Consider the following 13,161-nt stretch of genomic DNA (forward strand, 5'->3'; position numbering starts at 1 on the left):
GCAGTGAGTCTGTGTGGATAGGTCTCAATCAATCTTGCACATCTGCCCACTGCAGTTTTGCTCCAGTATTCTTTGCAAAACTGCTCAAGCTCTGTCAGTTTTCTCTGTCAGTATCGGGCATGAACAGCCCTTTTCAGGTCCAGCTACAAATTCTCTATAGGATTGAGGTCTGGGCTTTGACTCGGCCACTCCAGAACATTTACCTGGTTCTTTTTTAGCCATTCCTGTGTAGCTTTTGCAGTATGTTTTGGATCATTGTCTTGCTGGAAAATAAATCTTCTCCCAAAACGTAGTTCTCTTGCAGACTGAAAAAGATTGTCCCCCAGGATTTCAGTGTATTTTGCAGCATTCATTCTGCCCTCTATCTTTACAAGCCTTCCAGGTCCAGTTGCTGAGAAACATCCCCACAGCATGATGCTGCCACCACCATGCTTCGCAGTGGGGATGGTGTGTTTTTGGTGAAGTGCAGTGTTTGGTTTCCGCCAAACATGACGTATTGTCTGATGGCCCAAAAGCTCAATTTTGATCTCATCAGACCAAAGAATATTCTTCCACTTGGCCATGGAGTCCTCCATGTGCTTTTTGGCAAACTCTAGTCGAGATCTAATACGACTTTTCTTCAACAGTGGCTTTCTCATTGCCACTCTCCCATAAAGCTTTGACCGGTGAAGAACACGGGCAGCAGTTGCTACATGCACAGTCTCTCCCATCTCAGCGGCTGAAGCTTGTAACTCCTTCAGAGTAGTTGTAGGGGTCTTGGTGGCTTCTCTCACTGGTCTCCTACTTGCACGGTCACTCAGTTTACGAGGGCTGCCTGATCTAGGCAGATTCACACAAGTGCCATATGCCTTCCATTTCTTGATAATTGATTTCACTGAACTCTGGGGGATGTTCAGTGCCTTGGAAATTTTTTTGTAACCATCCCCTGAATTGTACTTTTCAATAACCCTTTCCCTGAGTTGCTTAGAGTGTTATTCTGTCTTCATGGTGTAATGGTAGCCAGGAATACTGATCAACTTGAAACACACCCACACCACTCAGATGATCTTCATTTCACTGTGTGAGACTATTGGCAACAATTTGATGGACCTCTATTGAATTAGACCATTAAATTAAAAAAGGGGTGAATAATTATGCAAAGTTATTTTTATTTATATAATTTTCTTTCATTAACATTATTTTATAGAAATCTGTTTTCACTTTGACATTAAAGAGTTTTTCCTCAATAATGTTTTGTTAAAAAAGCTAAGTTTTATTGACCATGATTGATTTATGAAAGCAATAAAAGGGTAAACATCAAAGGGGGTGAATACTTATGATAGGCACTGTAAGTTAAAAAAAAAAAAATCTAACAAAATAAAAATACCAGAAGTTAATTCAAAATGTATAGTAGTAATGATGGTAATAATGATACATAAAAAAAATATATATATATACATATACAAATATTCAACATACATAGCCAGTGCTATATTGCGGTGTGTGGTGTGTGACAGACACAGGGATAAGAGTTCAACCAGTTCAGTCTCTTAGCTTCCGCACTTGCTAAGGTGTGCAAGGAATGGGTCCCAGATGTCAGAGTATTTTTGCACCCTGTTGGTCCGTATGAATCTGAGTTTTTCCATTTGTAAAATATAGGTCATGTCCATTGTCCACCTCTGAAAGGATGGGGGAGAGGGTGACTTCCATTCCTTAAGAATAAGTCTTTTGGCCACTGTCATGCCGAGTAATAGCGACAGCCGCATCATGGTAGGGAGTCCCTGGGTGAGCTGAGAGCAGCCGAAAATGGCAAGTATAGGGTCCGGTGGGAGGTGCTGTTTATACGTCTTGGAATACCAGTCAAATATTTTGGACCAAAAACCAAACAATGAAGGGAAAAACCAGAAAGCATGAGACAAAGTGCACCCTGGTGCCTGACACCTGTCACATGTTGCTGAAACAGAGGGGTACATCTCGTGTAGTCTTTGCTTTGAATAATGGAGACAGTGGACAACCTTGAATTGAATCAGCTGGTATCTGCTGTTGATTGAACAGGACTGGATTGCCGACAGGCTTCTGCCCCATACATCTTCGGTCAAGTCCGCAACCAGCTCCTTTTCCCAGGCCTCCCTAATCCCCGTGGAGGAGGCAACCGAATTGCAATCAAACAGGTGCACAAACTTGGAGATGAGATGCCTGGAATGAGGGGGGCTCCTCAAAATTTTGTAGAAGATGTGCTTTCCCAGATCAGTGTCAAGTTTATTAGTTCTAGTTTGCGTGTAATGTCTAATTTGCAGGTAGCGAAAGAGATGTGAATAAGGTAGCTCAAATTTTTCTCTCAATGAGTTGAAGGAGGCAAACTTCCCTTTAATGTATAAATCTCCAATAGAGGTTAGGCCCCTCTCCCTGAGTGATCAGTGAAAACTCTTGTCTGACCATGGTGGCAGAAAAGAGTGATTAAAAAAAATTGGTGTTTCTGCAGAGGTCTCAGGCAGGTGCAGAACTCAACGTATTTGATTCAACACTTTGACAGAGTTTCTTAAGGTAAAGCTTAGGCTTTTTAGGATCCTGGTGTTATCCAGTTTTGTAAACAATAGGGCTGGTAAAGAAGAGTTGGTTACTGAGCCGGACTCCATGCGCAACCATAAAGGGGCCTCAGGGGCTGGGTTGCCCGGTGAGCCCTGCCGCCAAAACATCAGGACCCTGGCATTGGCACCCCAATAATAATGCCTGAATGATGGCAGGCCCAATCCTCTCTCTGATTTGGGCTTGCGTAGGTGAATTTGGGAAATTCTGTGGTTTTTATAATTCCAGACGTAAGATAAAATTGTTGAGTCCAATTCCTTAAAGAATGCTCATGTAAGTAATATGGGAAGATTTTAGCATAGGTAGAGGAATCTAGGGAGGGTGACCATCTTGATTGAGTTTATACGGCCAATCATGGACAGCGGTAAGGTTTTCCATTTCTCTATGTGCTGTATCAAGTTTGACATAAATTCACCAAAGTTCAGTTAAACTTAGGGTTTTTGGGTATGGTCAAGCCAAGGTATTTAAGGTGATATTTTACTATTTTGAATGGGGTGCTTTCGAGAAAGCCTTGGGTATAGTTGTCAGAAAGAGGCATGGATTCGCTTTTTGTCTAGTTTATGGTATAACCTGATAGTCTGCCAAAAAGAGTGATTGTATCCAGGAGGCGGGGAACCGAATGCTCCGAGTCTTGCAAGTATAGTATGACATCATCAGCATACAAGCTAATAAGAGTTTCCACCCTGCCTACCTTTAAGCCAGTAATATTTGGGTGACTTCTTATACTGTGAGCGAGAGGCTCAAGCGCAATTGCAAAGAGGGCAGGTGAGAGGGGGCAGCCTTGCTGGACGGAGCGATGAAGGGGAAATGGAGCTGATTTGTCACCATTTGTCAGAATGGAGCATACTGGGCTTGAATGTATTAGCTTTACCCAGGATATGAATGAGTGACCAAATCCAAACCTACTTAGCACCTCAAACATATAGGGCCACTCAACCTAATCGAAGGCCTTTTGCGCATCTAGAGATAGAATAGCTGCTCCGCTGGTATTGCAATGGTCGGCATAAATGGCATTTAAGAGAAGCCTTACATTGGAAAAGGAGAACCTGCCTGGAATTAATCCTGTCTGGTCAGGGTGAATAATGGATGACAAATATCTGTTTAGCCAGTTAGCCAGCAATTTAGTAATTACCTTTCTATCAAAATTCTGGAGTGCGATAGGCCTGTAGTTAGCTGGATCTGTCTTGTCCCTGTCCTTCTTTAAAATCAACGATATGCTAGCTTCATATAAAGTTTTTGGTAAGGCATTGTTGTTCTTGGAGCTCGATGTTATCCTGAGGAGTAATGGGGCAACAGTGTCACAAAATTGTAAAATTCACAGCCGAGGCCATCTGGTCCGGCTGCTTTGCCTGATGGAAATGATTTTATGGCAGACTTTATCTCATCTAGAGTAAAATCAGAGTCTCGGTCTCTCCTGGCAGCGTCATCGAGTTTAGAAAGTGTGAGAGAGTCAAAAACGTTGCTTAGATCTGAGTGTGAAGGGCAGGATTTGGAGGTGTTGAGTTCACTGTAGAATTCTTTAAGGCGATTATTGATGTCTTTGGGGTCAGTCAGCAGTGAGCCTGATTTTGATTTAATGCAATGAATCGATCTTGAGGCCTGTACGCCTCTGAGTTGACGAGCGAGGAGCCTTTCAGGTTTATCGTCTGTCTCAAAGTGCTTTCGCCTCAGCTTTAAGAGGAGGCTGTTTATTTGACCACCCAAAATGCAGTTATACTCATATTTGAGTTTTACGATTTTGTTGTAGTCCTCGTCAGAGTTTGAGATTTGGTGTGGAATGGCAGGGTGGAAAGTAAGCCCTCAATCTCTTGCAGGCACTTCGCCCTCTCTTTTTTAGCAGCAGACTCATATGAAATTACATAACCACAGGTAACTACTTTTAAGGTCTCCCAGAGGGTGGTGTCTGACACCTCACCATTGTCGTTGATCTCTATGAAATCTTTTAGTTGGCTATTCATTAGGGTGGTCCTTCCAGAGGGGTAAATGTTCAAATTAATATTTTTTCAGCTCCAACCACCTAAATTTGTTGGAATAACTGAAAAAACTCTCCTGGTATTTTTTTTTTCCAATTCCAACAACATTTACCCCTCCCTCAATGAGACTGAAGTTTAGCCCAATCTCGTCACGATCGCTGACAACAGGGCAATAACATATCAAACTGTGCTGAAGTTTAAAATAATTGAAGGGCTGAGAGATTTCCCTTTGTGGATTCTTGGTATTAGTTCTCAAGCCATCAATTCACCCTTTACTGACTGCCCTCTCAGGAGCAAAGAGTTGCGGCACTAGTGTACTTTTGCTTTTTTCAGGCTGACTGGCTGAGTTGTAATTTCTAAGTCATGGCTGCAGCAGCTAAGCTCCGGTATTTGATTGCTCCAATTGAAAATGTTCGTGGCTCTTAACGTCCCGCTGAAGAAGACTGTTGGGCGGCTGTGGCTCAGGTGGTAGATCATCCAATGATCGAAGGGTTTCCAGAGTGGAAAGATTTTGGAACGCCGTATACGCAGCTCCGTGTTTACTGGCTATCCGCTACTTTTCACATACGCTTGCGTCATAGTTGCGTATCATCATTGACACGCATGCGCTACACGCGGCAACGAAGCGAGTGACCCTACTATCCCTGTTGCAGCAAAATCTCCTTCTTCTCAATCACCACCGAGTTGAACAAACAATTATCGAGGACACATTACGGCACTTTATTTAGTTCCCGGCTTGGTCATGTCTGTTTACAACTTTTGCCGCAAGTGCGCATGCCCACTGTTTTTTCTTCTGTTTGCGCGTGTTTCCGTCATATCGTTACAGCGCTCCTAGAGGTCTGGCATGTGTTTTACAGCGTTTCCATGCGTATCGAGTGCATTCATGTAGACGCACACATTTTCTGAGACGCCTTCGTCTTTATGGCGATCGTTTTTGAAACTGTTAAGCGTTTTCTCTTCATGTGGATGAGGCCAGAATCTCTGACACAAAGCCTGCTAAAGCTGAACAGGGTAGATAGTGCTGTAACTGCATCTAATAGATGGCTGTTGAGGGGTTTGGTCAAAGCAGTTGCAAACTAGAAGAGGTGTATGCCATTATCACTTTTCCTTAGTTTAATAATGTCAGAACCAAAGAAAGAAAGAAAATTTCTGAATAGAAAAGCTGCTATAACCAACAAAAATCTAACCTTGTGCACCAATATAACATTGTTTTTTTTTTTGTTTTTTTTTTAAACTCTAAACCCTAGTCTACATTTCTGTATATTTGACTATACGGCTACATTGAAAAACAACAAAAAATGAGAGACATAAATGAAAGAAGCAGGAAGAGAATTTAAAAAAGCAAAAGGAATAAAAAAATATGTTCAAAATAAATTGTATCACTCATGCGACAAGTGAATGTGTTTACAGACTCTACAGGTACACAACAGTGTGTTTAAAATTGAACAATATATAGAAAAACATACCTTCAGCTCTCTTTTAATTCACTTTGTTCTTGTCTAATTTGTTTTTCGAGTAAGTCAAAATGACATTTAAACAAACATTTCTTTGTGAACAGTGCAACTAAAACCTTGGCTTCATGTTTGTGTCTGTTTTTTTAAAATAACACAATTTATCAAAATTAGTCTTTGTGACCCCATGGTTGAGCTATATTTGTATTGTTTGATATAGTTATTATGAATTAATCTGAAATATCTGACTTTCAGCCTTTCTATACAATCATAGCACATCACAGGTCTATCCATTACTTTCCAATTTTGGCATTTTTGCACAAATTTAGTAGCCTAGCCGCGCTAGACAACCCACGGCAACGAATTTAATTCTCTGCCAGGGTGGGTCTAGTTACCCTCCATAAGGCTCAAGGCTGGATTCTCCTAAAACTGGCCGGACCAATCACCATGAAGTGTAGAGTCAGAAGGCGGGCGTAACTAAGTGACGACAGAGGCGTGACGATTCTGAGAGAAACAACCAGCGCACAATAAACAGTTATCTTTCGACTCGGCTTTGGCCACAGCCCTTAAAGATTTGAAGCTAAAATTCAACTTGAAAGATAAACAAAGGACGGCACTTAAGTGTTTCATTGAGAAGAAAGACGTATTTGGACTTATGCCGACGGGATATGGCAAATCCTTAATATAGCAGTTGGTTCCGCGGCTCCGCTGGTTGGGAAGCTAATGGGACTTAGCCACAATCCGCTGGTGCTCTCGGAACTACGTCAGCCTACTCGTTGCGTTGATTGGTTGTATACCTACCCAATTGCTGCAGAGGGATTTGATAGACAACCTTTTAGCTTCTAGCTTCCCTAGACCCTTGTGCCGTCAGAAACATGGGTCTAGCATGGCTAGGCTCCAAATTTAGGGTTTGCTCTATGGATATGGATGTATTGTTGTTGATTGTATTTGAGTTTGAGATTTTTCCTACAACATAATAACCCATTCTTATGGCTCAGACAGGTACTAGCCTGATCATTTGTACCAGTATTGGTCCACCTCTGACCTCAAACTACACAAAGCAAATACAATTTTTTCAATACTTTAAGGCATTTATAAAAAAGATTTATGGATGGCAGCATTGAACAACACTTTCTATGTGCTGATTGGAGTTGAGTCTAGACAGGACAAAATAAGGGTGACTTATTAATCATTCATCCTTCCACCTGTTAATCTGTCTTACCATCTGTGTGCAATATTACTCAAAAATGGAATAATGGATTTGGATGGAATTTCCTGGGAAGGCCAGAAATGAGACAAGGACCAAGTGATTAGATTTTGGCAATTATGTGGCTTATAGTCTGTTTCTAGGGATTTGGTCAAGATTTCTGTATCATTGCGAGATAGCGGCATTGTGTCACTGCAACTATGACAACAAATGAATGCTACATCAGCTGCCTGCTGATGATCCAGCCCGGTCTCACAGGGATTCGTGAAACTGTCACGTCAGTTTTTGTTTCGGTTTCGTGCGCACCAACACGATGTTGTCATGTTTTTCGTGCCGCTCACCACGAGCGAAACCCGCTGTGGTAATCACATCTGAAAGTGGTTTATACTGGCGGATTCATGACGATCTAAGCTGTCCATCGGCGTTTGCGGCCGCCGCTGCGGCCGCTGCTGTGGCCGCTGCTGTGGCCGGATGTCTGGCGGCTGCAATGGCGGCCGCGGCGGCGGCCACAAACGCCGATGGACAGCTTAAATCGTCATGAATCCGCCGAATTTGCATAGGAATTTAAAGAATGTCCGGCGGCCGCAGCGGCGGCCGCAAACACCGATGGACAGCTTAGATCGTCATGAATCCGCCGGTATAAACCACTTTCAGATGTGATTACCACAGCGGGTTTCGCTCGTGGTGAGCGGCACGAAAAACATGACGACATCGTGTTGGTGCGCACGAAACCGAAACAAAAACTGACGTGACAGTTTCACGAATCCCCGTGAGACCGTGTTGGATGATCAGATGATTGCAGTCCTACTACAAATCCTCCACTGGGGACATATCAGAACTTAACCATCATCAGAAATCATATAATGGCTGAGTACTGCGCTCTCTGAGTGCTTTTCTTGTTTAACTATGTTTCTCCTGGCTGGGCCACCGCAACTCATTGTTCACTAGGTAAATGCTGCAGCAATTGTCTATTCAAATATTCAAAACACACAAACACTCACTGCAGGGCACACATTACTCCATTCCTGATTGAATTACACTCACTCTCCACTGTTATAGAATTCAGTGGAATTCTGTTGATTATTTTTGTTGATTACTGTTCTGTTGATTACTTTAAAATCTCAACATAGTCTGAGATTTCAAAACAGTTAGCAGTTTAATCTGCATTCAGTCCTCTGAAATCAAACAATCTTAAATCTTAAAAAATAAAAACAAGAAAAAGATGAGTGCATCAGTGGATAGAAGGAGGTATACTGGGTACTCTTCAGGATCTAGTGGAAAAAATCCATTTAAATATCAAAAAGAAGAAGGAGAAAGATCCGAGGCACTCTGAGTTCCTCAAAGTCCTTTATTAATACATGGACGGCAGTTTACGCGTTTCGGCCACTACACGGCCTTCGTCAGAACATAATGCAACAATAGGGCACAGGTGTGCCAGATAAGGGCTGAAAACCAGGTCACATGACCACATCACCTGAAACAAGAGATCACTAATGAAATAACAACATTTTAAAATCACTGACAATAAAGAGACCAGAAGAAAGAGGTAATCATAGACAATACCCATGTTGCCACAGCACCTTTAAAATGGAACCGTTGTATACAGCATAAGATAAATCTCTGGTCTCTTTATTGTCAGTGATTTTAAAATGTTGTTTGAATCTTAAATCTTAACACAAAAGGATATCATGTTTTGACAAGCTTCTTTTGATTGCAAGTACAGGTAAAAACCCTAGAAACTAGTACAGATTGGCATTTGTATAATATTTGATAATGTTCAATGTTAAATGGTTATTGCCTTTTCTAATGTTTTATTGTTGCTCTTTTTTGTAAGGTACCTCATAACGATTTTTTGGGAAATAAAGTTTATTATCATTATCCTATGGCAAGAAATTGTATTTAATCTACGATGCACTCTCAAAATGGTTGCTTATCGATTTTCTGATGACTAATTCATCAGCTGCTTGTTTCAACTTCACTCACAAGCTCAAAAATATTTAGATTACTTGGTCTAAAATAAAGTAATGTAGAAGTTAGCTGTGTCACTTGAATGCTGACTAGTCCACTGAATGAAAGGCATCACCCAATGCAAATACTTTCTTTAAGGGAAAACCACAAAAGGTCACAAATCTAGTAACTTTCAAACCTCCTTGGATGTTCATTGTTCTGCAACACCATTAGACAATTGATCAAACCTTCACTTGCATTCTGTTTTTGTTGTTCATGTCTGAAGCTGTCAACAAGTACATTTACATCAAGCAGCGTAATTTGACTTGGCATAATGCTCAGAAGCAGTGGCGGCTGGTGGTGAAATTTGGTGGGTGGGCTAACAAATGCATAATACTGATTAAATGGTTAACACAGCTGCAAAAGCAACATCACCTATGATACACACAGTTACATCAATTACAGGTACACTATACTTTTTTAGTGCTCTACATCAACACTCTCTCTCACTCACTCACTCACTCTCTCACTCTCGCACACACCACTACAAAACGTGTTCCAACTGCAGCGACTGCCCACAGATAGCCTGCTGCAACTGTCCTATTACAACTGTTTGGCGACATGTAGTGCAAAACACGCCTTCAATACAACAGATGACCTCAGCAAAAACAAGGTGTCACAGTCCTTTAACAGGTCAACATGGGCCTACCTCATTTGAAAAGAAGCTCACATCAACGCCCGATGTGATCCCGGTTTCTTAACTTCCAGCTTTTCCTCCAATGACATTGAGGAAAATGGACATGAAAGCAAGAGCCTGTCCTCATAGAAAAAACGACCACATAGGTCGTCTGTACACGCCCGTATTACGACCAAGTGTTACGTTTTGACGTTAAGCGACCTCTAGCGGTTGAGTAAATATTGACACTCCAGTGTCGCAGGTGAAACGTCACCATGAACAAACTTTTATCTAACACTATCCCTATTCCTAACCCTAACCATAACCCTAAACCCGTGTTGGGAAAGCGAGGGAAAAGCTGTTTCGCGAATTAAATCCCGTAATGCGTTCTTTTTCCCCATAGGGGCGCTAACGTAAATACGCTGTCATGTTTAAAGTTGGAGGACTTGTTGGAAAGCAAATAATCCACCTCGTTCATGCTAAAGCCCGCCATAGCTTAGCCTTTTCTCGCTGCGTCAAAGGCCTGTGGGCTGCCTGAAGTTAGCCTAAATGATCAGTAAATCACCTGTCAATCACTTACAAGAACGAAATGAATGAAAGCCACCGCTGTATTAACTCGCTGCTATTGGTCAAAAGTCAGTGGCCTGTGGGCTGCCTGAAGTTAGCCCAAATGATCAGTAAATCACGGGGGCGGGACATGACACCTGCCAATCACTTACAAGAACGAAATGAATGAAAGCCACCGCTGTGTTAACTCGCTGCTATTGGTCAAAAGTTAGTGGCCTGTGGGCTGCCTGAAGTTAGCCCAAATGATCAGTAAATCACGGGGGCGGGATATGACACCTGTCAATCACTTACAAGAACGAAATGAATGAAAGCGGACTGTATCTGCTGGGACTGTAAAAAAATAAGCCCGTTTAGAGATATTCTATGTTTTTCTTTTGACTGATTGGTGCTCTTGCAACCTTTGTTTTCACCTAAACTTAAAACAATCTGTTGTAAGTTATGTGAAAAATAATTTTCTCATCTTTTTTATGTTGGCCTGGGAGGGCTTAGCCTTGTTAGCCCATTTATACCAGCCGTCCCTGCTCAGAAGTACTGTCAGCTGTTTTACACAGATCTGGCTCATGTCAGTAATGAGCACAACATCCACAAACTTTGAGAGCTATTCGGCAATACTGGTGTCTTTATCTGGATAGGAATGCAAAGAAGTACTACAGACAGAGATGAGTGGTTGTGGTCAGGAAGTGGGAGGGTATCCAAGTTTTTCTGGGCACCAGGTGAACCCGATAACAGACCAAGTGAAGACCATGGAGTTATGAAACACTACCAGTGGAACGATTCAACAAGATTCTTTTTAGACCCCTTCTTCTGCTACAGTGGGGTTGTGGTGAAGGAAAAAAAGACTTGGGAGGATGCACTGGAGCACCGCAGGGGGCACCAATGGGACCCTCTCAGTGTGGCATCCGAGTTGAAGATGCTGTTGATCCAGAGAGAGTTACTCAAAAATGTCACCACAAAACGTGTCTGGATCGGTTTGCATTTCTTTCCTGGCTAATGGCTATGGGTGGAAAGGCAACCTCTGGAGTACGAGGCTTGGGGTCAAGAGGGAAACCCAACATGTTTGCAATTTAAGCAGAAGTGTGCGGCATAACAGGTGATGGGACAGAGTGACTCTAATTTAGTTGCTAATGTCACAGTGGGAACATTAGGACTAAACGCTAACATAGGAAATTTGCACCCAAGTGATGCAGGTGCAAATGTAAAAGAAAGTGTGTGGGAGGCTCATCACTGACGAAAAACTCAATTAGTTTACCTTGTAAAACTAATTTAAACTACCCTGTATTTGTTTGGTTGGTATTTATTAGTTTTATTTAAACTCTGCATTCTTGAATATTTCTCTTCTGTCAAAATCGTATCCATTTTTTTTTAAATTGCAAGCCTTGCATTCTATCATTCTGTCTCAATGCTTAAACATTGGACAACTGCAATGCTAATGAATTACGTTAGTTTTGGTTCAGGTTATGCAAGTTCCTTGTTTTGCTTCAATACAAGAATACTATAATACACTCCTGAACAAAATCCTAAGACTGGGGGGAAAATGCCAAGTATTCGCATTTCAGGCTGGTGGATTGTATCCAGGCTGTAACTGGAGCTTCAAAACGTAAAAGAAAAGAATGTTTCATGTCAACAAGCTAAAAACATCCTTTCTTTACTGATTTGTCAGTATAAAAAGCAACCTTATCCTACTATAATAGTAGGATAAGCTAACCCTAACCCAACCCTAACCCTGCACATATTAAAGTAAGGAGTCTGTGGTGACACAGGGAAGCTGGGGGTCATTGGGGAATTCTCACCACCATCTCTAAAGGTGAGACTGTTGGAAAACCCATCTGCTTCGTCATCCTTAAAGGCATCCTGGTAGCTGTGCATGGTACCCTGAAAGATGGGAAAGAGACACACACATGCACACAGCACCATGAAAAAGCAAAAAATATACAATTGATGATATGGAGACAAAAAAGTAGCAACATTTGAAACTTGAAAAGGTGAAATTTTAATTGCTTCTATGATATTATCTTGCCTATTTTGAATCGATGTGCATTGATCTTTTAGCTGGATGAGCTGCTACCACAAAATAAGAGGTTACTTATAAGCACAGTTCTTTTTGTAAAATAGTGTGCTAAAGACTTGATGATAAAATGAAATACTGTACCTCTCTTGGTATTCCTCCGGGGTTGAGAACTGGATTGTTAGCAAAGTCTGATGAATGCACTGCAGAGGTGCTGTCATGACTGCTCTGGTACTGGCCTTCACTCGTGGTCCGACGCCTTCCGGTCTCCTGCGGCACTTCTGGGGTCATTCCTCTGGAGCGAACTCCTGACACCCGTCAAAAGATTCACCATGAACAATTGTAAACTCAGTAAATACATGTTAAAAGCAGCACCACATGGGAACATTTAGCAAGCTATTAAGATTCAAAAGAGTAAAAATAGAAAGGCAATCTACACAGGACAAAATTAACAAAGCCCTTATAGTTTGAGAATTCATGAAAATTGTTTTTCCCTACAGAATGATCCCTCATCTTTTTGCTGCTTTATGTTTGAATTATCTGATGTGCAGGCATGGTTCTCCACCTTTGAATTGTGTAGACAGAAACTTACAGCCTTTGTCAAGAGAGAGAAACAGAGAAAGACAAAGAAAGTGTAAAGTAGAAGGTGCAGCTAACATAAAAAATGCATGGAAAAATGACAAGAAGAGCAGAAATAGAAATTGATAGAAAGTCATGAAGAAAGCAAATATAAGAGTCCTTTAAACATTTTTAAAGGGTTGGGAAGCAGA

The 13,161-nt window shown here is 41.6% G+C and overlaps 1 protein-coding gene across 5 annotated transcripts in view; it reads right to left on the reverse strand.

The window, feature by feature from the left end:
* The window catches only part of tns1a (tensin 1a), a 179,038-nt gene that overhangs the window by 15,534 nt on the left and 150,343 nt on the right, over positions 1-13,161 (reverse strand). For all 5 annotated transcript variants that reach the window (XM_051941887.1, XM_051941886.1, XM_051941888.1 and 2 more), the window contains 2 exons: positions 12,536-12,699; positions 12,177-12,258 (listed from right to left, as the gene is read on the reverse strand). In XM_051941887.1, the coding sequence (XP_051797847.1) occupies positions 12,177-12,258; positions 12,536-12,699 (246 nt within the window). The remainder of the gene's footprint in view (positions 1-12,176; positions 12,259-12,535; positions 12,700-13,161) is intronic.

Source organism: Acanthochromis polyacanthus, chromosome 22 (genome assembly GCF_021347895.1).
Source record: "Acanthochromis polyacanthus isolate Apoly-LR-REF ecotype Palm Island chromosome 22, KAUST_Apoly_ChrSc, whole genome shotgun sequence".
Classification (NCBI taxonomy): Eukaryota; Metazoa; Chordata; class Actinopteri; family Pomacentridae; genus Acanthochromis; species Acanthochromis polyacanthus.